General features: G+C 45.9%; 1 protein-coding gene across 4 annotated transcripts in view; it reads right to left on the reverse strand.

Moving 5' to 3' along the window:
- The window catches only part of BFSP1 (beaded filament structural protein 1), a 65,131-nt gene that overhangs the window by 14,063 nt on the left and 23,209 nt on the right, over nucleotides 1–27,859 (reverse strand). For 2 of the 4 annotated variants that reach the window (XM_063702082.1, XM_063702083.1), the window contains exons 2-5: nucleotides 16,806–16,866; nucleotides 6,666–6,761; nucleotides 3,909–4,001; nucleotides 813–920 (exon numbers count right to left, since the gene is read on the reverse strand). In XM_063702082.1, coding sequence (XP_063558152.1) covers nucleotides 813–920; nucleotides 3,909–4,001; nucleotides 6,666–6,761; nucleotides 16,806–16,866 — 358 coding nt within the window. Of the gene's footprint in view, nucleotides 1–812; nucleotides 921–3,908; nucleotides 4,002–6,665; nucleotides 6,762–16,805; nucleotides 16,867–23,120; nucleotides 23,723–27,859 lie in introns of those variants that run through there. The other 2 variants (XM_055372908.2, XM_055372909.2) reach the window with 2 other exon arrangements.

The raw sequence follows: 27,859 nt of genomic DNA on the forward strand, positions 1-27,859 counted from the left end.
CACGTTTTGCTCTCTTGTCCCCATGTGTACTTGTCAAACCAAATGTCAACTTACTTTTTGGTTTGGGAAATGTGGTTAGAGAGCCATACAAAGGTGCAGTATTTTAACCCAACCGTCCCTGTGGAATGACCTGCTGTAGGGTAATGAGAAAGAGACAGAACCGGAAGGAACAAAGGAAGATGAGCCGGCAAGTAGCCAAGAAGGCACAGGCCACAGGACAGCGTGGAGCTTTTCTGTTTTGTTTTCAAATTAAGCTTCACCCAAAAGGGGTGGGGGTAGAAATGTGAGCTTTCCACCAACACGTTTCTAACTAGAAGCAAACACTGATACAACCACTCTTTCCGGGTTGTAATCAAATTCCGAAGGAGAACTGTTACCATGAGAAGAAAAACAGAAGCACAGATTTGAACAAGTGGAGGATAAAAATCCCTATGGTGTCTGTTTCTTCTTATTCTTACGAAGCTTGACCTGGGCAAAATGAATGCATGATGTAGACACTGGGGCAGCCTAAGCCTGAGACTCGGTGGGGAGGGCATGACTCGAAGGAGTCCCAAGGGGCACCTCTGAGGGGCCAGGAATGAGTGTGGCGCCTGTGTCCCCCAGCTCAGGACTCTCCCTGTGTCCTGGAAAACTCCTCAGTCCAGGCCAGAGCAGAGCGCTTGGCCACCCACTCAGAAAACCCCGTTTCTGCCAGGAACATAGGATATGTTCAGCGTGTGACAGCTCCTCAAGCTGCATGCGTGTGCCTGCGTGTAACACCTCCATGAAACATGTGGGAAGCCCCAGTGCACACGCGGCAGACTCGAGCGTACCTGGGCCTGCAGCTCCACTCTCTGCGCCTGCAGGTGGGAGAGCACCTCCCGGCCCTCCTCCAGCTGACTCCGCAGGGCGGCCACCTCCCGCTCCGTCAGGAGCTTCTCCTGCACAGAGAAGGCCAGAGTCAGACTCATGGGACATGCAGAGAGGAAAAGGGCAGAGAAGGTGCGGGGCCCTGGTATGGACGGAATATCGTGTCCCCCTGAATTCTGTGTTGAAGCCCTAACTAACTCCCAAGATGAAGGTTTTAGGAGGTGGGACCTTTGGAAGGTGTTAGGGTTAGATGAGGTCATGAGGATGGGGGGCCCCATCATGTGATTAGGGTCTTTGTAAGAACAAGAAGAGACACCAGAGCCCCCACCCCCACCCCCTGTCTGTCTGTCACGTGAGACACAGCAAGAAGGCAGCCGTCTTCAAGCCAGAAAGAGAGCCCTCACCAGACACCAATTCTGCTGGCACCTTGATCTTGGACTTCCAGCACCCAGGACAGTGAGAAGTAAATGTCTGCCTGTCGGCCCTCCCGTCTGTAGTGTCCTGTTATAGTGGCCTGAGAAGACTAAGCCAGGCCCACAGCACAGCCATCAATGCCTTTTGCTTTGTCTTCAAAGTCTGAACCTCCTTGGGAGTGTGAAATGCCAGGACCAAGTACCAGGAGACCAGAGCTTAGACCTGGCTGTGCCATGAACCTACTAAGAGACTCTAGAAAAGGCATTTGACTCTCAAAGCCTCTGTTTTCCCTTCTGTGAAAAGGAAAACCTGGAATGCACACTCTCGAAGAAAATGAAGGCTGGTTGGAGCCGCGAGCCATACGCTGTGCTCAGATGTCAGCGCAGCACAAAGCAGGAGCCATCAGCCCCAGTGGGTGAAAGGGAAGTGACGCTCCAGGGACTGGCTAGAAGGAAATCCTCTGACCTCTCCACACTCTGCCAAGCAGGTGCCTCTCTCCTGACCTGCCTTTCCACGTCTATTCAAAAATATTCAAATTGTTTCACAAAGGCCTGACTGCTCAAGAGCCATGCATTCTGACACAGAGCACATTGACTCGAAGCCATGCAAAATCAAACACCAAGTCTACAATGAGGGTTTCTGTGTCCAGAGGCTGCATGGAAGACAGCCTCTGCTTCAAACACCTTACAAAGTGGCTGCAGCAATGACACAGACATACAGGAAAGTGACCGTCTAACTTGATTGTAGAATTGCTAAGCTAAGACTCATAAAGATGTGACACTTTCTCAATCAGTGCTTCTCTATCCTGAGCATGCACACAAGTCCCTGCGGATCTGGCTAAGATGCAGATTCTGCCTCAGTGGGTCTGAGGCTGGACTGGACACTCTGCACGTCTCACAAGCCCAGATGATGCTGATCGATGACATCAAAGTCAGTTTAGTGTCTGTATACTTACGACTTAGAAGGGTCTTATTACAAGGGAATAGATGATACAATTCAAAAGGTATGCTTGGATGTAAAACACCTTTGAGTTAGAGTTGGGTTTGAAAAATAAAAGTAACATCTCTGGAAAGGAATCTCTGGGAAAGAAAATTAAGGCTTCAGGAAAAGTTTTTTTAGGCCTTTGTAGCAACCTCAGTTACATCCACTAAGGAGAACAGGATCCTGAAATGGTAACTGGTGGGCAATTCAGACAAAACTATCCTCATGAATGCCAAAAAAAGTAACTTTCCTGTCTCTTAGATGATACTTTGCAGGGTTCAAAAGTGTCTTCTAAAGCAAATTTGGGGATTTCTTTAGCTTTGTATAAAATAATTAAGATGAAAAAGTTCAGGCAGCCGGTGACCCCAGCCCATGGGTTCTGCAGCAGTTTGTCTGCATGCTGGTCCTGGGCAGGCCCCACCTCCTGGGCAGCCCATTCATTGACTCGGAGCATGGCCTGAGCACACATCTAGGCAATTTCAAGTGTCACCAGGGTTGAGAGCCACCATCCTAGGTCATCCTTGCAAAAAGACCCAGAACCTTATCTCTTGACCAATCCACCAAACCCTGTACTAGCCTACCACAACCTCTGAAGAAGGGACACTGTAACATTTTTATTTAATTTGCATCATTTCCAGTGTTTGTGGGGTTTTTTTGTTTCTTGTTTGTTTGTTTGTTTGGAGACGGGGTCTTGCTATGTTGTTCAGGCTGGTACTGAACTCCTAGCCTCAAATGATCCTCCCACCTCAGCCTCCTGAGTAGTTGGGATTACAAGCATGAGCCACCTCACTCGGCACCAGTCTATATATATATATATATATCATGCTATGCATCACAAAATTCCATAAACCATATTAGGAAAAGCGTTACTATCCTGTTGAGCAGCTAGAGAGCTAAATGAAGAAGGAATTTGGAACATAATATCGGAAATAATTTTTCATATCCAAATTTTAATTTTTACAAATTGGCTTCAACAATCTCTATCCTTTCCCACTAGTTTCAATGCCACAGGCTTACATAATCATTAGCAGAGCTCCGTCTTAAAAATATATTCACTAATTACCTGAGATTATCTGTATTTGAAATTCATTATCAGATTGATAGGGAGAATAAGGAAACAAACCAATTTTTTAAATGGGCAAGAGGCTTGAGCAGATACTTCCACAAAGAAGCTATCCGGATGGCAGATGAGTGCACAAAAGGATGCTCAGCTTCCTTAGTCATTAGGGGAGGCAAATTAAAACCACCACCATTAGAAGAGCAAAGACACACTAAAAAGCTGACATACCAAGTGCTGGCAAGGACAGGGAGCCACAGAAACCCTCACGCATTGTGGGTGGAGATGCAACAATGGCACATGGCTTTGGAAAGCAGCTTGGTCATTTCTTATAAAGTATGCAAGGAAGAACAGCTCATAATTCTCAAGAGAAAATACCGAAGAAAATGGTCAAGGATGCAGTTTACATCCTCACATGTCTAAATATTGGCATTTACAGTACAAGTAAAATATCAGAAGAAGAAACTTCAGATGAGAATACAAGGCAGGAGTGGGGAGTGGACCCTGGTGGCCGCCCTCACAGTCCAACCTGTGAGACCTTCCCTGGGAGTCTCCAGTTACAGCTTCCCTCCAGGGCTGGTTTGCCTTTTCCTGCTTCAATTCTTACCTCCCTCATCCCACTCGTCACAATGGATGCTGGAGGAGTGGTGTGGATGATCTGCTGCAGGATGCTGATATAGGTCTGAACTTCCAGAAGATTCTGTTGGGGGAGGGAAAACATTCTCATTATAAGTTGAGTTGCGCTGGTTTTTCCTTCTAGTACTAGATGAGAACAGGAATGGACACTTCCACACGCTCCCTCATCACAGACAGGACAGACCATGACCAGGTTCAGGAGGAAGAAGAGACTGATGCATTTGCTGCCATGGGTGGGCCTGCCCACATGTGCACCATGCTCATTCCTGGCACCTCAGTCTCCTTTAATCTTCACAAGAACAACGGGGCCGATGAATAAACTAAGACTTGCCTTATTTCACTGTTTCTCTTCAGTTACATTGGTGCATTGGTCTTCACAAAGCCCTGGGTGGCGGAGGCACAAAAAAAAAAGAGAAAAAAACCAGCCCTCACCAGACATGGTGGCTCACACCTGTAATCCCAGCACTTTGGGAGGCCAAGGCAGGTGGATTGCTTGAGCCCAGGAGTTGGAGACCAGCCTGGGCAACATAGTAAGACCCCATTTCTACAAAAAGTTTTAAAATTAGCTATGTGTTGTGGTGTGCACCTGTGGTCCCAGCTACTTAGGAGGCTGAGGTAGAAGGATCACTTGAACCTGGGGGTGGGTGGAGGCTGCAGTGAGTTGTGATCACCCCACTGTACTCCAGCCTGAGTGATAGAATGAGACACCGTGTCAAAAATAAATAAGTTAAAAGGCCCTGGAGGGCACAAAGGACCCTTTCCAACACCAGCAGTGTTTCAAAGAATGGGCTTTGGTCAATCAGGCCTGGACTAAAAGACTTACTGGCTATGTGTGACCTCCGGCAAGCTATTTAAACCTCCTAAAATGCAAGTTCTTCTGTAAAACAGGGATAACTATCTGTAGGGATGCCGATCCCCTTTACCGGCCAGTGCCCCTGTCCCCAGCTCTGTGAATAATAACAGATGACACGGCCCTCTCCAGAAAGCAGCCCTTGGCCAACAAATGGTCATCTTGTCCAGGAAGCTACCAGGCCCTGCCTCATCCCCAACCCAGGCCAACGACTGACAGCACAGGAGTACAAAAGACCAACTCTCTCAACTCCTTGAGGGACCCAGCTGTGGTGTAATTCACATTCACACTCCAGAGCTTCCTGTAGGATCATGAGAAGGCCACAGCTGGACTCCGGCTGAGGACATGTCCTTGCTCTGCTCCCTGCCCTGTCCTGCCCTTTTCCTCCCCTTCTCCTCAGAGCCCTCCACTAAGACATCAGTGACAAAAAATCACTACCTAGAGCTCTGCTTAGAGGAAGCCTGACCTGAGCAGTATTTCACAAGGCTGCTCTTGGGATCCAGTGAGATACTACAGGGAAGCCTCACAGTGTGAGCGATCATCATCACCGTCATCATCATCATCATCATCCTAAATGGCCTGGAAGAATTATTTGAGCTGCTTCAAAACTGGCCCAGGCACTGTTCCCAGGATTCCATCAAGCAGGGTAGAAGCAAGGAGGTGGGTGGGGAGGAGGAAATGGCTGGGCCTGATGGAAAGCTGGAGGGACCCTGATTGGAGCAGACAGGCCTGGTGTACTGATGCAGGTACACACTGAGGTAGGAAGGGAACTGGAGGTTCACTGAGCACTTGCCAAGCTCCAGGTTGTACCCGTGTTCCCACATTGTCTTAGTTTGGGTTTCCCCAGAAGCAGACCCTGAGAGAGGGATTTGAGTATCTGAGTGCAAACAGTTGACCGGGCAATGATGCCAGGAAACATGACGGGTGGAGTGGGAAAGTGAGGCAGGAAGGGAGAGCAGTCAGCGAGGGCTATTACCAATGGATCACCACTGTGGGCACCTGGAGCTCAATCCTGGTGAGTATCTCTGGGTGCCAATGCAGAACAAAAGCCTCAGAGTTGGTCTACAAAGGCGAGAGGGAGCTGGTGTGTTTATACACCAACTCCCATCAGTTCTGGCTGAGGTTGCTCCCTGCTCCTGGGGACAGGAGTTCCCCAACACCCCACTACAGGCAGAGCAGCCTCCAGCTGCTTGGAGAAAGTCCTCAGGCAAAGCTGCAGGGATGGCAGTGGGAGGAGGCCAGAGCCCCTGGAGAGGGAAGCCCTGAGGCACCCACAGGTCTGCTACACTACTTCACCCACACCACTGCTGGGAAAGAGAGCCTGCATTTGCATTTTGAAGATGAAAAAGCAGCTCAGAGAGGTTAGGCCACTCACCCATGGTCAAACAGCTGCAGAATCTGATCTTTCAATTATGCCAGGGCCCCCCAGAATCAGGCCTGTGAGGAACTGTTGGAGGCTGGGGGAGTCTGAGCACTGCAGGAGAGGAAGCTCCTGAATAATGTGCTCCTGCAATTAACGGGCTCAGAGGCAGAGCTAAAAACAAGACTTTTTAATGTATTTTCTGAGCGGAAACAGTTGATGGACTGTAGCTTAATGAAGACAGATCTATATAAAATCACTGTAAATTATACTGTACAATATAGATACTAGTTCCCAACACCAGGGCCCTCAAAACACACCCACTACTGCCCACTCTTCAAAGCACGTCTAGCTCATTAAGCACTGTCCAGTGACCAATTCACCCCTATTTGGTTCGAGGGAAAATGCACAAAGGTATGCCACTCTAGCAGTCTGTTTTAAGCCACAGTACCCTTGGCTTACCTGATCAAACCCAAACTGGGTTTTCTAGAGGAAGGGCTTCAAGGGGTCATGATTACCTTCTTGTGCCTGTCCTTTGCCGCACTGATATCATCTTGCAGAAATTGGGCTTCCAGCTGAAGGCGCAGGTTATGCAGCAAGGCTTCATCAGCTTCCTGCAATGAGAGCCACATATCCCTGGCCACAGGCACCATGGAGCACAGGGGTAAAGCTGGCCGGGTATATGAGCACACAGACCACCCGGGAGCTTACTGAAATGCAGACTCTGGTTCAGTAGGTCTGGGAGGGGTCTGAGATTATGCATTCTAGCAAGGCAATGGCTTAGCCCATTGGACCTGTTCTAGAAGAGCAGTTCTCAACAGAGGGTGATTTGGCCCCCCAAGGGGACATTTGGCAGTGTCTAGAGACATTTTTAGTTGTCACCACTTTAGTGGTAGGGTCCTTCTATTGGCAACTAGTGGGTAGAGGCCAGGGACGCTGCTAAATACCCTACAATACACAGGACAGCATCCCCCCACAACCCTGCACACAAGGAATTCCCTTGCCTAAAGGGTCAATACAGCCAGGGTTAAGTAACCTTGATCTAGAAAGATCGGAGCGCTAGGTATATTTACATACCAAATAAAGTTAATATTTAAGTAACGTCTATATTTGTTCTATATCTCATCATCAGTGAGTTGGGTTTCTAAGACTGAAAGAAAGAAATTGTTTTCCCTTAAATCCTGAAATCTGTATTCCAGCAGTTTTCTCCCAAGGACTGTTAACATTTACCTTGAGGAGATGCATCTTTCATACAAAAATGCATTTTTTAGAATGACTGTTTTGTGAATAGCATTTGTTTGTTCCTCTAAGGTTGGAAACTACATTGATCACAAAAGGTTGAATTTTCTCAGGAAACTTTCTGATAATTCACTGGCTCTTACCTCATTGATCTTGTTTGGATACACCAAGTAGGTATGAAAGAATTATTCATGCTCTTAATAAGATTGTGCTATGATGTCCAGAAGTGACTTATATACTTTGGCATCTTCGGTGTGATATTACAGGTGAGCATTACTTGGGTTCATCAGGATTCCCCACTCTCCCAAGATACCTCTGCCATGCACACCTGCCAACACCTGAGGCCTTGGGAAGTGAATTTTTACTGACTTATTAGTGACTTGCTAATAAACATAATGAGTATGAGCAATGGGCTCTCATTAATCAAGGGGAACACGTGGTCTGACTAAAATATGTAAGAGACACTCTCCACACTCGCATGAACAGAGTTATGACAGTCACAATATGTGGACTGGCCATGAGATGTAGAGACACTCCCCGCCCTTGTGCTACTAGGGTTTCAGTCTGGCAAGGCCTTGAGACTGTACTCTTAAGAAAGGCACTTGGGGCCAGGTGTGGTGGCTCCGGGTGTGGTGGCTCACACCTGTAGTCCCAGCACTTTGGGAGGCTGAGGCAGGCGGATCACCTGAGGTCAGGAGTTCGAGACCAGCCTGACCAACATGGAGAAACTCCATCTCTACTAAAAGTACAAAATTAGCCGGGCATGGTGGCACATGCCTGTAATCCCAGCTACTCAGGAGGCTGAGGCAGGAGAATCACTTGAACCTGGGAGGCAGAGGTTGCAGTGAGCCAAGGTCATGCCATTGCACTCCAGTCTGGGCAAAAAGAGCAAAACTCCATCTCAAAAAAAATTAATTAATTAATTCAATAAAAATAAAAGGCACTTGGTTCCTTAATTGCTCTTGTGAAAGACTGCTGATGTAGTAAGATTTCTGATTGTCTGATGCTGACAAGAAGGATCCTGAAATTCTGACTCTATTGTAGCCTCTGTCTTGAATGAGCTTTCCATGCAAAGTGTTCTCTTAGCACCTAAGACACCAGAGCTGAGACTTCATGGAGCCTACAGAGAAGGTTGTATGGACCTTGGGGGCCTGCATCACAACAAATGTTAATATTTAACAAATCTCTTTCTGTGTGAATTTGGTCTAAAGCATTAGCAAGATGGTAGGGGAGTGGCCAACCCTCACCCAACTCAAACTTCTGAAGCTCTTTTATCTACCCAAGAGAACTGAAGATTTTATCTTACAGAACTTGAGAGTTGTACAAGATCAAATTAGTCAATGTGCAACCCTTAGGAATGTATCTTAAAACATTTCCTTCCTTTTCCATCAACCATCTGCAGTGGAGCTGCCACCAAAATGCAGATTTTTGTGAAAACCCTCACAGGGAAGACCATCACCCTCGAGGCTGAACCCTCAGAAACGATAGAAAATATAAAGGCCAAGACCCAGGATAAGTAAGGAATTCCTCCTGATCAGTAAAGACTGATCTTTGCTAGCAAGCAACTGGAGGATGGATGTGCTTTGTCTGACTACAACATTCAAAAGGAGTCTACTCTTCATCTTGTGTTGAGACTTCGTGGTGGTGCTAAGAAAAGGAAGAAGTCTTACACCACTCCCAAGAAGAATAAGCACAAGAGAAAGAAGATTAAGTTGGCTGTCCTGAAATACTATAAGGTAGACGAGAATGGCAAAATTAGTCACCTTCATCAAGAGTGCCCTTCTGATGAATGTGGTGCTGGAGTGTTTATGGCGAGCCACTTTGACAGACATTATTGTGGCAAATGTTGTCTGACTTACTGCTTCAACAAACCAGAAGACAAGGAACCGTATGAGTTAATAAAAGACATGAACTAACAAACAAAACAAAACAAACAAACAAAAAAAATCATTTCCTTTTGCGTTTCCTCCTGCCTCAGCCTCCCAAGTAGCTGGGACTACAGGTGCACACCACCACGCCCAGCTAATTTTTGTATTTTTGGTAGAAACGGGGTCTCACCATGTTGGTCAGGCTGTTCTTGAACTCCTGACCTCAAGTGATCCACCCACCGTGGCCTCCCAAAGTCCTGGGATTACAGGCGTGAGCCACCGTGCCTGGCCAACTTTAAACTTTCTAGAAGTAGCCACATTAAATAAAATAAAAAGAAACAGGTGAAATTAATTTTAATAATATATTTTATTTTACCCAGTATACCCAAAATATTATCATGTCATCATGTAATCAATAAGTTAGTAGTGAGATATCTTCCCAAGATGAGGTCTTTGAAACTGCTGTGTATTTTACACTCATAACACATCTCAATTCGAACTCCCCACATTGCAGGTGCTCCACAGCCACATGCGGCTGGTGGCTGCCATACTGCATGGCACAGCTCTATGGGAGCAATTTTCGGCAACAGAACATCTTGTTCCTCCTCAGTGCTCCTCCAGGTTTCTGCTGCAGGGTGAATCCCCAGGTAAGGAACTCTCGACAGAAGAGGGAAGGACACCAGTGTCCAGAGTCATTCCTCACCCCGGCCCCTGGACTCTCCTGCCTACTCTCTCCAAGGCTCCTCCTGATTCCTGGCCCTGGCACCGGGCTCCTGCTGCCACCAGCACCACTGCCCACTGGGAGAAGCAAGAGCTCCTGGGAAAACCACTCCCTTCAATAAATCTACACGTGGTCTGAAGTTTTTGGGGTTTTTTGTTTTAAATCAGAAATAAAAGAATGAACCAAATTACAAAAAGGGACACATTTTTCCAGATCCAGGACACTGAACTGTCCAAACTACAAGAATATGAAATCTAACTACGGGACTTAGCTTCTGAGCTCATTCATGTGTTTAATTAATTAGCCATTGACCTTTAACGAGCTCTGCCTTCAGGGGGTTACCATTCTGAGCCCTTAATGATGGGTCCTCACATCCTGCGACCCAGGGACAGTGAGGGAGGGTCTAATGAAAACTCAGCTATAGCGTTTCTTCTTCCAGAAGGCGTGCGCTACCCGGCCCGGGGCGATCAGACCCAGACTGATGCACTCATGCAAATCAAGGCCTTCCTACCGCAGGGGAAGTGGGCAGGCCCCTTGGAGATCCTGGTGTCTGGTCTTCTGAAATACCCAGAAGCATTTCACAAGCCTAGGAAGCCCTTTCATAAGAGAAATGGTGGAAAGGGAAGCCAGAATCTTTCCAGCAACAGAAAAGGGTGGAGGATTCAGAAAAACCCTGGTTCATTTGTAAAATACCAGCCAGACCTCAGGAAAGACGGAAACCAAGGCAGTTCCAGGAATCTAAGTAGCAGGAGTCAAGGATCTGTCCTCAGAGTGACCCAGCTCTGAATCAGTTCGTCCCTGCATCCCTCCCTCAGGAGAGCTGTGATTGGCCAGCACGGGTCACATGACCACCATCTTGACTGACAGCTGGACCACACGATGTGAAGGAAAATCACAGTGTTACCGGACGCATCCCCACTCCCTTCAAAGGCAGTGGTTCCCTGTGGAGTGATTCTCAGCCCCGGGGATGGGACCACACCCTCAGAGAGGCCTGGCTAAATCTGGGCCGGAGGTGCAGGAGTATTGGGTGGATGTTGTTCTATCTTCCCTCTGCCCCTCTTAAGACTGCTGAGGATGGGGTGGGGCACAGAATTCTCAATCACTCTTAACAAAATGCATCCAAGATTGAGCCACAAAGCTGAATGACTGGAAACAGGGCTTCAAGGACCCTTTGTGTTATTATTTATAAGGACTCAAACATTCCAAATTTTAGAAATAGAAGGAACCCTGGGGTCACTGGTCCTCAAACTTTTGTTAAGTCACATGTGCCATCCTTTGAACAAAGCAGTCCATGGAAGCCACTGTATTGAAGCAAAGCCAAGGGGCCACAGGCATCTCCCATGCTCAGCTGCCCTCTTCCCTCAGAGACCCTTCAAGCAACTCGATGCAACATGAGGGCTCTGCCAAATGCACCTTGAAGTCCAGAGCCTCCCTCCACGTATGCAGGGCTGAGGCCAGACCGATGCAGTGCATCATTGAACTCGTGAATGGAAGTTAGTGGAAGATAACAGGCCTGGAACCTACCATGGGCTTCTCTCTCCTAGCCAAGAGCTGAGTGCTAAGCCCTGACTCTGTCCTTCGAGGTGCCTGTCATTCTTCCCCACCTCCCTCCTAGGATTGTGTCAAAACCACCAGCACTGGGTCCCATCAGTTAAATCTTTAAAACTGCTCATAGTGATAGTAAAAGACCAGTCAATATGTATTCTTAAAATAGGGATTAAGCAGATGTTTCTGCAAGCACACTGTCCTGCTTTGAAGATAATCACCCGATAAGCTGACCCCAAAACCCCCAAAGGTGAGTAGGGCCCACTGGAATGTACAGCTGCTGATACGCTGAGGAAAATTTGTTTTGGAAGTGTTTTCTTTTGTTTGCGCCAGAACTCAGAAATGTGTAGACGCTTGTGTTTTTATTATGCTGTGGATGTTGTCAGCTGAATTTTCAAAAGCTTCACCAGCAGAATCATCTAGATTTTTCTGAATTGAGATTATGGGTCAATAGTCTAATTTTACAAAACATTCCAACTCTGATAATTGCCTGTGTCCTAGATCTAGACCAGTGGTCCTCAAAGTGTGGTCCCTGGATCACAACACCTGGGAACGGATCAGAAATGCAAATACTCCAGCAGATGCCAGACCTACTGGCCTAGAATTTCTGGGGCTGGGCCCCAGGAGTCTGGGTTTTAACGTGCCCCCCCGCCCACCTTTCACCCCAGGTAACACTGATGCACACTGAAGTTTTAGAACCACTAATCTAGACTATTTACAGCCATGGTTTTAGAAAGGAGCTGGAGAAATAACTAGAATTTGGAGCATTATTGAAAATCAGCCCTTTTTTAACTCAAATGGTGGGGATTGAAAAGGAAAAAAAAACAGCCTTGCTGACCTATTCACAGGGATCCCAGAAACTCCATTTAAAACCCAACTGCTAAAGAATGGGTATTTAAGTTCATTAAGAGTTCTAGTTAGATGGAATTTAATTAAAAAACACTTTTCCTTCAACTCTGGATGTCAAAAACCTCTCCAAAAATGTTATGGCTGTTCTTCCAGGTGCTAATGTTGGCCTGGAGGGCACTGGACAAATTCTACATCTCTCCACCCTCTCTCTTGCCTCTGCCTCAGTCTCCTCAACTTTGCTGTCTCTCCCTTTGCATTCATCCTGACTCTTCCTCCGCTCCTCTTGCCTCTCCACCCCCAGACTCCTCCTCTTCCTTCCCAGTTTTCTCTCCTTCTCTTCTCTGGAAGTTCATTTCCGGGCTCAGAGGAATTCCTGGGCATACAAAGGCATAGCCCTGAAGGTCGGGCTTCATGCCTGCACCATTTTATCCCCTAAACTCCCTGGCCTCTTGCTGCTTTCCTCAGGCACGTTTAAGAGACACATGAATTACATGAAAAAGTATATATGTCAGCCTTTAAATATTTTTAAAATTGTTTTTAAGTGAAAGCATTTGACTAGAAACCACATCATTTTAAAATTCTGGGAATTTTAAAGAGAAAAGGAGAGGGAGACTTTAAAGTCTGCTGCTTACAGTTTCCTTAAGATAAGCAAATCAGGCATCATAGCAGACCAGTAACTTCATACATATATATTTGGTGACCATGAGATCTAGAAGTTAGCAAACCCAAATATTTTAAAGTCACCTGGAATTCCTACTACATCAAAAGGCTGAGAAGTTGAATAACTTTGGCCATAGGTTGTAGGTAACGTGTTGAGGAGTTTATTTCACTTCTAAGTGCACAGCAAAGAGTGGCCTACTATAATTTATCTGGCTGATAAAACTGCAGGAGCTCTTTCCGTAGGCTTGATTACACGGGCAGCATGAAGAAATGCATGGTGGTTTTGTGAAGGCAGGGGCCATCAGTCCTTTCACATACACTGCAATATCCTCCAAGTGGGATGCAAAGACTGGATCAGTGATGTCCCACGGCCACACCCAGGGATGAATCCCTTCCACAAGTCAGACCAAAGGAAATGGCCACTGAGACTGAGCTAAAACCTCGTTGATCTGATGTAAGAAAATACCCAAAACCTGCAAGCCAAAATCACTCACACGACCAGCTGATGCGATGTGAATTTTAGCCTCTTTCATGTCATCTGACGATCTCAGCAGAGAACAAAAAGGTCCAGTGTTCACCTGGCCCTGCCCTTGAGGGACTTATTTGGGTTCTCCAGAAGTGGACCCCAAGGCAAAAACTGGGTACCTGTGGCTTATCTGGGAGGTGATCCCAGGAAGCACAGGTAAGGGAGGGAAGTGAGCCAGAGAAGGGAACAAAACCAATGAAGGAATGTGACGAGCAGGTTGCCATTGTAGACAGCTCAGTATGGCTGGGGTCCCTCTGAGGGACCATGTGGAATGCGGCTCTGAACCATTGCTATGAGAGGTGGGGAACTTATCCACCTATCCCAGTCCACAGCAACTGAGGGTTGTTCCTGGGGTGTTAACACCCAGCGCTTCTGGACTATACTGATGTGGGCCATGCATGTTCCCAGAGCCCGACATGCAGGCAGTGATCAGGGTGTTCAGCGTGTCTGAGTGACCACTGGGATGGCCCCAGGGTGTGTGGACAGGACACCAACATCAAGGTCCATGGGGCCACCTATAGCCGAGAACTCTCTGGCTTCGTGTCTGGCCTCTGAGTAACACCGGTTCCCTGACTATTCTTTGGAGGTAGAGAATAAACCACAAATACAAAAGACCCCAACTCCTGTCTACACTTACCACAGCTGAGCTGCGAGGCTCTGAAGTCATTTAACCTCATCAAGGGTGAGTTTCCTCACTGGCCCAGAGAAGGATTTGGAATAGGTCATTTCTGAGAATAAAACCTGCCCCCCCAATAACCACGGGCTGTTCTGAGGCTCCCACAGGCTTGCACAAGGCCCTCCCCAGCTCCCTGCATCTGCCTGCTGTGTTTATGATTTCTACTATTATCCAAGGACCACCTGCATCTTATTCACTCTGTATTTGTCTTTAAAGGTACTCAGGTTTATGTAGATTTATTTGGAAAGGAATATTTTATGTCATCCGCTGTAAATAACAGGTAATCATAAAAAATTCACAACTATTAAATATCACTCCTCCATGCACTTTCTAAAGTCACCTCCCATTTCAACAGGGTTCTGCACCCACACTGTGGAGAAAATCAAGCTGGTGTCTGTCACATCAAGTGCTCTGTAATAATAACAGTGATCAGGGATTGAGCGCCACCAGGTGATGGGCAAGTCATATACATTATTACATCATTTAGTTCTCACTAGGCACTTTCACTCCTATGGTGGGTGGGGAATATTGTGATTCCATTTCACAGATGAAGAAACCGAGGCTCAGAGGGATGAGGCAATTGGCCCACAGTCTCACAGATGCTCAGCCGTAGCAGGAGGTTCCTAGTAACAGGCTACACTCCTCGCTGGGGCTCTGCAGCTCACCTGCGGGCAGTACTGTCTTACCTGGACCCAGGGGCCAGTCATGCTAATTGCCTGTGCTGGTCTCACCCACATTCTTGGTAGCATCTTTCCCCAGAACCTTCATAATATTCTTACAGGGCTGATACTTCAAATGTCCACACTCTATGTCACAATATACATGAAGGTGTATTATGCGATGCCTTTTCCTTATTTTTCGTTATCTATGTTGCCTTATTTTTTCTACTGAGAATATGGATTGCTTTTGTAAAAAGAGAAAAACAACAGAAAGTTTAAGCTTGTTTTTTAAATTCACTGTCATTTTCCATCAAGGGTAAAAGAGGAACCCCATTCTTTCTCCCCTTTATTTGAAGAGTACCCAGGATGGCACTGCGTGAGTGACAAGTGAGGACAGATGCTCACAAAGCAACATGTGGAAGTGTTGGGGAGAGGGCCTGGGAGGGCCTGAGGGGTGCTGTGAAGGGTGCTGGGTCCCCATGTCTGAAGGCCATGTTCTGGCAGTCCGAGGTTGCAGAATGGGGAAGAGAAGAATGGGGATGAGCTACAGGTGTCAGCAGAATAGCAGAGTGATGTCAGACACTAATAAGGCCCAACTCCCAGCTCAGATGTCCAACAGGCTCGAGGCCATCGTTCTCCAGGCCAACTATTGAGTGTGTGTCCTCAGGGCCTTCCTGAAGCGCATTCTCACTGCCATCTCTGTGTTTCTATCTAGGGTGCCCAAGTGTCCTACTAGCTGTCCTGAGAGTCCCAGCCTGCATTGAATGACCTGTGTTATTACAAACTGCACCCTCTTTTGCACACTGTCCTGGTTTGAACATATCACACGTGCTCACGCGCAGAGGAGCAGGTAACATACAAAGCAAAACTGGGTTTCCCTAGATTCTAGTTCTGATTTTCCCCTCAACCAGCAGAGTAATCCTAGACAGCAAAGGCTGGACAAAGTGAAGGGATGGCAAACATCCAACGCTAACCCTGACTGTCCAAAGAGGCTGCCTGGAGTTCCATGTGGCAAAGAAGCCTAAAGCATACCTGGGCATGGCAGGGAAGAGTCTGCGGTTTTGTCAGCAATTTTGATGAGTTGTAGGCATGGAAGGGGCGGGGAAGGGCAGCCCATGTGCCCTAATCAAGCAGCCCTTCCACTAAATAATTTCCATGGGTCGTTCTGCTCTGACATTTGAGCTCAAAAACGATCAGAAAAGGGCCATGCTTAAAGCTATCTGCCATCCCTGGTTCTGTACAACCCTGGTGGTCCAGAATCATTCTGCTTTTTGGTGGTGGGATTCTCCCAGCAAAAACAGAAAATCCAATCAGTTAGTTAGAATGATGATGAAGAATCCCAAGAAGGAGATCACCACTGTTCTGTAAAGAGCGACTCCACATAACCCTGCAGGAAAGTCAAGTGGCTAAGAACCCCTGGCATCTCCCCTGGGGCTATTGGTCACACTATAAGAGGGAACTCTAGAGGAAACAGAAATTTCTTCCTCTGTTCTCTTGAGACTTCTCCTGTGGAGCAGCAATCTCAAAACTCTTAGCCAACAGGACAGAGGTATCACTGTGTCCAAATAACCACTGCCCAAAGCAAGGTCCTTCCTAAATTTGGTGTTGGGGATCAGTATGTCTGACAAGTAAAACAGCAGCTTGTCATTGTAACGCCGGCACGTTTTGCTAGCCTAGCATAACCAACAAGCTTCATAGTCTTGTGTTTCTCTCATGAGAGAGGGGTGTGTGTATGGGTGTGTGAGTTCACTCATAAAGACTCAATTGAAATTAACAAGTCAAGAGAGAGAGTGACTGCATAAGAAGTAGTGACCGCCAAAGCAACACAAAGAGGAAGCCTGTAAAACCTGCACTTCCACCATTCCATTCAACACTGTAATTAAGCCACATAAACCCAAGGATGTGTTCCGCTCACCTTGTTAAGCCGTTCAAGCATTTCTTTTAGCAGGAGTTGACATTCGCACTCATTTTCATACCTGCAAATTGGACACATAAGTGAGAGTTGGGTAACTACCATGCTTTCATATGTATGGATCACACAATCAGCATTAAATTCAACCTGGGTACGATGCCCTCTCCTTTAAGGAGAGGGTCTTAATTTTAAAGTAGAGCTAATGAATGCTGCATTTCCTAGCTGACTGCCTCCCAATCAGAAAGTGGTACCATTTGCACACTGCGTGGGGTAACCAGGGGCAGTTAGCGGAATAGGAGTCTCCCAGCCCGAAGGCCCCAACCCCAGCCCCTACAGCCTTATTCCCAGCCACCCCAAGGATGAGGGAATTATATCCTGGCCTATCTACAACCCAAGTGCAGCAGTGGCAGAGATGGGAGACTGCCCTGCACAATCTACACCACCATTAACCTCACCGTACTTGGATTTCCTATAGCATTTTATTTGCTGACACATGTAATTTGTCAGTTTTTCTGGATTATGTCATTTAATCCTTACATCACCCTAGAAGAAAGCAGTTATTGTTAGTGCTGCATTAAAGATGAGGAAACTCAGGCAGATGTTCCCAACACTTTTCCCTCCTCCCAGCAGCATCACTCCCACACAGCGACGGCCTCCTCTGGGCAAGTGGGTGGGGCAGGCTGGACGTGCCAGGGAGTCAGGGCCTCTGGGAGCAGCCCCCAAACTCTGAAGGAGGCAAATTGGAGCATAAGTACCCCAGCTCCTTTTCTGCTCAGCTGGGACAACTGAGGCACGTCCCTCTGGGGGAATTTTAACCCTGAAGAGAGAAGATTCCTTCCTAAATGACCCCTCCCCTTGTTCCCTATAAGGTGACCCCCAAATGCCCATTCTTGCTGTCTTCAGGAGTTAGAGCCCTTGATGCTTGGCAAGCACAGGACTGCCTAGAAGGGAGACTATATTTTCCAGCATTCCTTGCAGCCAGGTGTGGCCATGTGACTAAGTCCTGACCAATGGGATAGAAGCATAAGTCTGCATGGCAGCTTTCAGATACCTTTAGTAAGTAATGGTGTATGTGTGCCCTTTATTCTCATTTTCCATCCCTCCCTCCATCCTGCAGCCAGAAACATGAATGCTGCCTTCCTGAAGGCCACACAGAACCTTCTGTGTCGCAAATACTGTACAGTATCATACTAAACTGCTTAACCAGACCTTACACAAGTGAGAAACATTTTGGATAAGCCAGTGACATTTTGGGTAAGCCAGTATCACTTTTTCTGTTTTTTTCTGTATGGGGGGGGGGGGGTAAAATATGCATAACATAAAATTTACCATCTTAACCATTTTAAGTATACAGTTTATGATAGTAAATATATTCATAATATTGTGAAATCACCACCAACATCCATCTCTGTAACTCCTCATCTTGCAAAGTGGAAACTCCCTACCCATTAAATAGTAACTCCCCATTCTCCCCATCCCCAGCCCTGACAACCACCATTGTACTTTCTGTCTCTATGAATTTGACAAGCCCAGCTACCTTATGTAAGTGGAAGCATACAATATTTTTCTTTTTGTGACTGGCTTGTTTCACTTAGCATAATGTCTTCAAGTTTCAACCATATTGTAGCATATGTCAGAATTACCTTCCTTTGTAAGGGTGTATAATATTCTATGTATCTATCACATTTTGTTTACGTATTCCTTTGTCAGTGGACACTTGGGTTGCTTCTACATTTTAGCTATTGTGAACAGTGCTGTTATGAACATATATATACAAGCAGCTATTCAAAACCCTCTTTCAATTCTTTTGGGTATATGTGCAGAAATGGAATTGTTGCATCATATGATAACTCTATTTTTTAATTTTTTGAGGAACTGCTATACTGTTTTCCACAATGGCTGTACCATTTTACAGTCCCATCAACAGTCCATAATTTCTCCACATCCTAACAAACACTTATTTTCTGTTGTTTTTGTTTGTTTGTTTGTTTTTTATAGTTGCCATCCTAATTGGTCTGAAGCGCACCAATGTCAGTTTGGAGTTTCTGTCCTTTATAGTTGAAAGCAATCCTAATTAACACTGAGCCCAATCCACAAAGCATAGTTTTCTGTGCCCTTGCATGCCCATGCCATGGGTTCAAGTATTCTGCAACCATGAAAGGTGCTAGAAAACCACACCACCATGTTCTCAGAAGGAAAAGTCATGAACTGAAGGAAGAACAATTATGAATATGTGCAATGTGCACGCATTCCCAGATCTAAAACCATCTGCGAAGCTGAGTTCTATCTAGGAAACTAAACATCTCTGCATAAGTTTTACCTTTCACACCAGGATGTTACATTTGGTAGTTTATTTTGTGTGTTGCCGTAACAGAGCCAGAAATTAGTTTTTAAATGTATAATTAGCTTTGAGAATAAAACTGTTAATAAAATCTAATTTTCTTATTGCTCTTTCCTGCTGGAAATATCTAAGAGTTTCCATAGCTTAAGAACATGTTTGAGGATCAACACATTAACCTGATATTGTGAGTAATTTTCATGCTGTAAAGACAAGCCTAGATATTATATTTAAAGATAAGTGATTTCCGGGCGCAGTGGCTCACGCCTGTAATCCCAGCACTTTAGGAGGCCGAGGCGGGCGGATCACGAGGTCAGGAGATTGAGACCATCCTGGCTAACACGGTGAAACCCCGTCTCTACTAAAAACACAAAAAAATTAGCAGGGTGTGGTAGCGGGCGCCTGTAGTCCCAGCTACTCGGGAGGCTGAGGCAGGAGAATGGCGTGAACCCAGGAGGCGGAGCTTGCAGTGAGCCGGGATCGCGCCACCGCACTCCAGCCTGGGTGACAGAATGAGACTCCGTCTCAAAAAAAAAAAAAAAAAAATAGAGAGAGAGAGTGATTTCACTACAAAGAATTCATGATAATGTGTATATTCATATAAGTATATTCATAAAGTGAAAAAACTGGCTTCGATTAACTGATTGTTTTGCACAAATTATTTTTAGTTTTCAACAATTTGGATAATTGACTCTGTCGTTGTATTTTGATAGTTTTGTTTTTATTTCATTCTTGTTTTATTTAGTGTTTTGCTTAGTCTTTGACCTGTTAAAGACCTGATTTTGAAATTATTCAACTGCCAGATAGAGACTATGCCTAGCGCTGGCATGGAACCAAGCCTGCACATACTAACCCATTGCTGCATTATTTTCCCCTGGCTTTAGGTAGCCATCAACTCACCTCTGGAATGTAAACTCCAGCCTGGCATGTATGTGTATGCGTGTGTGCCTATGGATGTGGATGAGCATTTCTATAATGATTTTCAGTTCCCACTACCACAATCCAAATGTCAAAACTTCTCCAAGGGGGCAAAGGGAGGGAATAAATTAATGTGAATTTTAAATAAATCACAGAGCCTGAAGGAACTGCTTCATGATGGGCATATAACTCAGAACCAAGTGCAATCAGTAAAGACCAGGAAAACCTAATATGGCCTTTCCTTCAACTAGGACTCATGGATGTCATGCTTACCAGCCAAAGTACAGTAGACTATAGTCTAATGCCAACACAAAGGCCATCCAGGGAATCCTGATGGTCCATCAAGCTGCCCCGGATGTCTGAGCCACAGGGCACTTTCACCCTTTGCTTTGGAGAACATGAGCTTCATCTGAATGAGGTCCTATTTCTGGGCCTTAGGCTGCAGGAGTCCAAGAACGGATTCTCTCAAGATACAGTGTTCCCGAAAGAGCATAGGCCCAGGGTGAGAAAACCCAGGTTCAAGTTCTGCCACCCACAGGCCCTCTCCCAGGCTCAGTTTCCCCATGAAGTTCTGTAACAAGTGGATTTTCAGGTCCCTTCTACCAGCTCCAAGTCTGTTTCTATAGATTAAACCCCAAGACAAAAGAGCTGACAGGAATCGAATCAATAAATGTGATTTGATAAATGTGTTCAGAACACAACATTGAATAACCTGCCCAAGATTCAGATTGAGAAACTGGAACTCAAACATAGAGCAGGTTTAGAGAAATCCTCTGACTACCCTATGCCAAGGGTTCCCAAATCTGGCTGGAATGACCAGTGGCACTCATTAAAAATGTTTAAGCTTCTGGGCCCCTCTTGAGGTCCAGGGTAGAGCCTAGACATCTGTATTTTAAAATTCATTTATGTAATTTTAAATGGATGAATATCTTACATGGTTAAATAACTGTGTGTGTGTGTGCGTGTGTGTGTGTGTGTGTGACAGAGTCTCACTCTGTCACCCAGGCTGGAGTGCAGTGGCGCAATCTCAGCTCACTGCAGCCTGCGCCTCCCAGATTCAAGTGATTCTCCTGCCTCAGCCTCCCGGGTAGCTGGAACTACAGGCACGTGCCACTACACCCAGCTAATTTTTGTATTTTTTAAAGTAGACACAGGGTTTCACAATGTTGGCAAGGCTGGTCTGGAACTCCTGACCTCAAGTGTTCTGCCTGCCTTGGCCTCCCAAACTGCTGGGATTACAGGCGTGAGCCACTGCACCCAGCCCATAGTTAAATAATTTTTTTAAAGATATAAAAAGATGTTCTGTTAAAAGTCTCCTTCCCACCTCTGTCTCCCAATTGCCCAGTTCCTACTCACTTATCCCCCTCAGGTAGCCAGTGTCATTGGGGCATGTGCCTGTGTGTGTGTCTGTGTGTGTGTGTGTCTTTGTGTGTGTCCTGAAATTCTTTTTATGCAAGCAAAAAAAAAAAAAACTCTACTCTTCTCCCCTTTTAAAAGACTAAATGACAATAACATACTTTTTTCCACTGCATAGTATTCCATTACATGGAGGAAGCACCTGTCTCCTTTTAATGGGCATTTATTTGGTTCCAGGCTTATTGCAGATCCTGCTGCAGTGAGTATCTTTGCAGGCATGCCATTGCACACCTGCTGGAGTGTACCTGTTGCAGTGAGTATCTTTGCAGCCATGCCATTGCACACCTGCTGGAGTGTACCTGCTGCAGTATCGGTGGAGGCATGCCATTGCACACCTGCTGGAGTGTACCTGCTGCAGTGAGTATCTGTGCAGGCATGCCATTGCACACCTGCTGGAGTGTACCTGCTGCAGTGAGTATCTGTGCAGGCATGCCATTGCACACCTGCTGGAGTGTACCTGCTGCAGTGAGTATCTGTGCAGGCATGCCATTGCACACCTGCTGGAGTGTACCTGCTGCAGTGAGTATCTGTGCAGGCATGCCATTTCATACCTGCTAGAGTGCATCCTATAATAAATTCCTCGAAGTGGCCTTCTGAGTCAAAGAGCACACACATTTATAACTTGAAAAAATGTTGAGAAATTGCATCTTTTTTTTAACAGCTCCTATGTGATTTTAACACATTACTCAATCTGTGGGAGGGGAGACCATGCCCTGGACCAGTGCTTCTTAGTCTTCAACATTTAACTTTTTAAACTGAAAATCACCTGGGGAGCTTGTTAAAATGCAGATTCTGATTCTGGAGTTCTAGGGTGGGCCCAAGAATCTGTATTTCTAGCAAACTCCCGGGTGATGCCAATACTGCTGGTCCATGGACCGCACTTTGAGTATCAAGACACTAGAGGACACATACTGAGCATAATTCCCAGGTGTCAGCTGCTATGCCATGAAGGCAATTAGACTTAGCATGCCTGGGACCTAAATTCCAGTCCCAGGACAGCAATTCGCCAGCTGAGGGGCCTTGCCCCAAATCCCTACATTTTCTGAGCCTCAGTCGCCTCATCTGTAAAACAGGTGCGGTAAAGATAAGTCTGTAAGGATTAAATAACATCGGCACATCTCAAAAACAATGTGCTGAGCAAAAGAAGCCAGACAATAGAGTACACCCCATAAGATTCTATTTTTGTGGAACTGTGGAATAAGCAAAGTCAATCTATAGTGATAGAAATCAGAATGGATGCCTCCTGTCTGGGGCAAAGGGGACTGACTGGGGAAGGGGAGGAGGGAACTTTCAGGGGTAGTGGAAATATCTCACTTGTTTTCGTGGTAACACGGGTATATACATTTGTCAAAACTCACTGAACTATGCACTTCAAATCTGTGCATTTTATAACATGTAAGTTATACCAAAATTTAAAAATAGATGAAAAGTAAATGATACAACTTCGTTAAACTGTGACGTGCCATCAAAATAGAAGCTAGTCTTAGCTTAAGGAAATGTGCCACCTGCGTGCAGGGATGAGGTCATCGATCGACAGGGGACCAGAGACGGCGCTCCACCCCTGCATGGTAGCAGCGTGCTCCCAGCCCCGCGCCGCCGGGACGGCCCACGCCCTGCCTCGGTTTCCCCCGATGGCCGCCGCTTACTTGCTTCGGAACTCGTCGAGCGCGCGCTGCGCCTCGGTGCCCTGGCGCTCCAGCCGGGCGCGCTCGGCCGCCAGGTCCCGGACGCGCTGGCGGTTGCTCTCGACTTGGCGGGCGAGGGCGTCCTCGGGCCCGGCCAGCTCGCCCAGGCGCTGGAAGGCATCCAGCTGCCTCCGGAGCCCGGCATGGCGCTGCTCGAGGGCGCGGGCCCGCTGGACGTGGGCGGCCACGCGCTCGCCGAGCCCCTGCAGCGCCGCCAGGCTCGTGGCCCCAGCCCAGCCCTCGTCGGCCGGGCGCTCGGGCTCGGCGGCGCGCGAAGCCTCGTCGGCGTGCTCGTACTGCTCCTTGCGGGTCTGGAAGACGTAGCTGCGCCGGTACATGGCTGCTCTGGCGCGGGCGCGCGGGCGGCGCCGAGCCGGCTCTCCAGGAGGCCCCCGGCGCAGCCCGCAGCCCGCTAAATAAACACCGGAGGCCCCCGGCGCGCTGCTGGGACGTTCCAGAGCCGATCAGCAGTTGGGCGCCACGCTGGGCCCGGGCGCGGGAGAAGAAAAGAGCAGCGGCCCGCTTTGTGCGGCGGATTAGCGGCCCATACAGCTCCGGGGTTGGAAGGTTACGCTGGGCAATGAGGTTTTTGTTCCGTGATTGTTCAGGCCTGTTGCTTTTGATTGAATGGAGGGTCAGGGGACACGGGAGGCATGACGCTCTTTTCACTGGTTCCACTGGGGACTGTGAAGGAATCCCCAAGCGAACTCTTTAAACTTGGACTAGCTCAAGAGCCCAGGGCTTGTCACTTTGTCTCCTCTTGCATTCAAACTCAATTGTAGAACTCTTTAACAATGCCATTTTTTTTTTCTGATTACTTAAGCAATTCTTTTTTTTTCTTTTGGTCTTTTTTATTTCCAATTGCTCGGTTATGCATGCAATTCTTTTTCATAATCATAACATGACGTTTAGGACCCTTCTGTATAGCAGAGGTTCTTAACCATGGATGCAAAATAAAATGGCATGTCTCCATTAAGTAGTGAGGTGTGGCGCAAGTAATTTCTTAGGAATACCCGTGCATAAAAGCCTACAATAACTTAGGAGACATGCACGGTTATGTTTTTATAATTCACCCATGCTCTGATGGAGTTTGACATGCTTTCTTGAATGGAAAAAACAAATAGAGCCCCACCCATGGGCCTGTAATAGGTGGTTCACGCCTGTAATCCCAGCACTTTGGGAGGCCGAGGCGGGCGGATCACCTGAGTTCGAGGCCAGCCTGGCCAACATGGTGAAACTCCGTCTCTACTAAAAATACCAAAATTAGCCAGGCGTGGTGGCGTGTGCCAGTAATCCCAGCTACCTGGGAGGCTGAGGCAGGAGAATCGCTGGAACCTGGGAGGCGGAGGCGGAGGCTGCAGTGAGCCGAGATCGCCCCACTGCACTCCAGCCTGGGTAACAGAGTGAGACTCCGTCTCAAAAAAAAAAAAAAAGAAAAAGAAAAAGAAAAAAATTGCTTTTTTCTTTTTCTTTTTTTAACGTAAAATGTAATACAAAAAAATTTTAATAAAAAATGAGACGGGGTCTTGCTATGTTGCCCAGGCAGGACTCAAACTCCTGGGCTCAAGTGATCCGCCATTAATTGGCCAACCCTCAATTCGAGAATAATAAAGGATTTTGCGCCATTATGTTCCATTTTAATTTTTATTATGAAACTAATAGTTGGATTTTAAGGACAAGCTTTTAAAATATATATATATAATTAATAGCTAGACTTTGACAAATTTAAAAGTAAATTTAAGAAAAGAAATTAATACCACTTGATGAGAATGTTTCTGAATGTAGATATTTTGTCATATCTCCAACTTTAAAAATAATTATCAAAAGGGTTGTTTTCTTAAAAGGATTAGTAGTACCATATAATTACTAACTATATGGATTGTGTGTGATTATACTACAAATTAAAGTCATAGTTATCAAAGATAGAGAAAGAAAATTACACAGATCTTTGTGGAGTTTATTATTACACCAAATTATTACCTCAAGATAATAGATTCCGTCTGGAATAAAGCTCTGCAAGGCCCTAAACTGTGCTGGTGGCATGGTTATTGTTCTATTTTCTTAAACCATTTAAAATTAGATTTGGCCAGGTGCAGTGGACCACACCTCTAATCCAGAACTTTGGGAGGCCAAAGTGGGAGGATCTCTTGAGGCCAGGAGTTCAAGACTAGCCTTGGCAACATAGTGAGACCCCCATTTCTTTTATTTATAAAAATAAAAATAATAAATAAAAATACATAAAATGTAATTGTATGGTCAAATTGAGGATAACCACATGAATATTTTTGTAGGTGCATATATACCATGCTGATAGCATGGTAAATTGACTTCAGGCTTCCTCACGAGAGCAAAACCAACATATAGCAAGAGTTATAAAATCATTTGTTCCCTATGATACCATGTATCAGTCAAATATTGCTACAGAACAAAATAGAAGTATTTATCACTGCATTCCCTGGGGCTGGGAGCTCAGCTGTCTTCCAGCTGTAGGTCTCCTTTCAGCAGGGGCTGCTCTGCTCCCAATGTCCCTCAAGCTTCTAAACTAGCAATGAAAAAAGCACAAGAGCAAGCCCAGCCACACAAGCTCATCCCAGGCCTTTGTTTGCGTCATGTCTGCTGACATCCCATTGGTCAAAGCAAATCACATGGCCACAAATAAAGTCAAGAGGAAGCAAGGAGGAGGCAGGGCTCAGCCTGAGGCCCTGGCAAGGGTGTGGGTGGATAATCCCATCATGCTGGAGTGGAGAATCAGGACCCACAACTCAATCGACCACATATGGCAATACCATTTGAGAAAAATATATTCTAGAAACATAACAAAAAATTATTTCAATTTAATCCAGTGAAATAAACACTCAGAAAATATCTCCTCACAAAGCGTAGCCTCAGAGTTAAATATTGCACAAAATCAAGTCTCTGCCCTCAGGGTGCAGGAGGCGAATCCATACTGACTAATGAAAACACAAGATAATCTGGACAACTTCTAAAATAAAGATCTTAGCAAAATGCTGTGGTTGTATTGTCTAACTTCAGGTGCACTGGGAAATGCAATCCTGCTATGTGCTTAGAAGGAGTGTGCAATATTTGTCAACAGCCCTAAAGACCATATCACTGGTGGGAGACCATTGAGTAGGAGTAGAGATCGTATGCATAAGGAAGAAATCATTGCTGAATGAATTTGTTAATTCAAGAGACATGTTTGTAGAGATAGATTCCACAGGACTTGATGAAAGGTCAGCTATGGAAGAGTTACTCTAAGTACAGTTGAATGGCAGTAGTTTGGGGGCAGGGACAGGAAATGGATGTTTTAGAATAAGAAAGATCTGATGTTAAGTTCTGGTCCCATCACTTCAGTAAGTGATTTAACCTATCTAGTCCCAGTATGGAGACTGGTAAAATGAGAATAATCACTTATATAAGTAGGGTAACCACACATCCCAGTTTGCCTAAGACACATTTACACCCACTATCTCAGCGTAAATATAGCAAGCATCATCTTTCACTCTCAAGGGTATCTTGGTTGGTCCGAGAAATACACGTCTTTTATCTGGCCTGCATAACCTGAATATATAGCCTATATCTGATCATAAGGAATCATCCAGATAAATCCCAAAGAAGGAACATCCTATTAATAAAAACAGAAGGGGGATGGTATTCTATAAAAATGTTAATATCATAAAAGACAAAGAGAAGCTATGAAAATGTTCCAGATTAAAGGAGACTGAAGAGACAGGACATCTAAATGCAGTATAGGGCCGAGTGTGGTGGCTCATGCCTGTAATCCTAGCACTTTGGAGGCTGAGGTGGGTGGATCATCTGAGGTCAGGAGTTCGAGACCAGCCTGGCCAACATGGTGAAACCCCATCTCTACTAATAATACAAAAAATTAGCCGGACATCATGGCTTGTGCCTGTAGTCCCAGCTACTCGGGAGGCTGAGACATGAGAATTCCTTGAATCCGGCGGGGCAGAGGTTGCAGTGAGCCAATATCACGCCACTGCACTCCAACCTAGGTGACAGAGTGAGACTCCATCTCAAAAATAAAAATAAATAAATAAATGCAATATGGATCCTAGACTGGATCTTGTATTGGAGGAGAAAAACTGCTATAAAGGTTATCACTAGGTTCATTAACAAAATTAGAATATAAATAGATTAGACCATAAAATTGTATCAAGATTAAATTTACTGAAGTTTATGACTATGCTACAGTTATGTAAAATAATATCATTATTCTTAGAAAATACACTCTGAGGGCTCAGGCTGGGCACAGTGGCTCACGCCTGTAATCCCAGCACTTTGGGAGACCAAGGTGGGCGGATCATGAGGTCAGGAGTTCAAGACCATCCTAGCCAACATGGTGAACCCCATCTGTACTAAAAATACAAAAAAATTAGCAAGGCATGGTGGTACATACCTGTAGTCCCAGCTACTTGGGAGGCTGAGGCAGGAGAATCACTTGAACCCAGGAGGCAGAGGTTGCAGTGAGTCGAGATAATGCCAATGCACTCCAGCCTGGCAACAGAGCGAGACTTCATCTCAAAAAAAGGAAAATATACTCTGAACTATCTAGGAGCAAAGACCCATGATGTATGCAACTTATTCTCAAATGATTCTGAATAAAATGACATGTATAAATATAAACATAAATAAGCATGAGAGATAGAAAGGAAATTAGACAAATATTAAGAGGTGAATCT

This window comes from Gorilla gorilla, chromosome 21 (genome assembly GCF_029281585.2).
Source record: "Gorilla gorilla gorilla isolate KB3781 chromosome 21, NHGRI_mGorGor1-v2.1_pri, whole genome shotgun sequence".
NCBI classification, from domain to species: domain Eukaryota; kingdom Metazoa; phylum Chordata; class Mammalia; order Primates; family Hominidae; genus Gorilla; species Gorilla gorilla.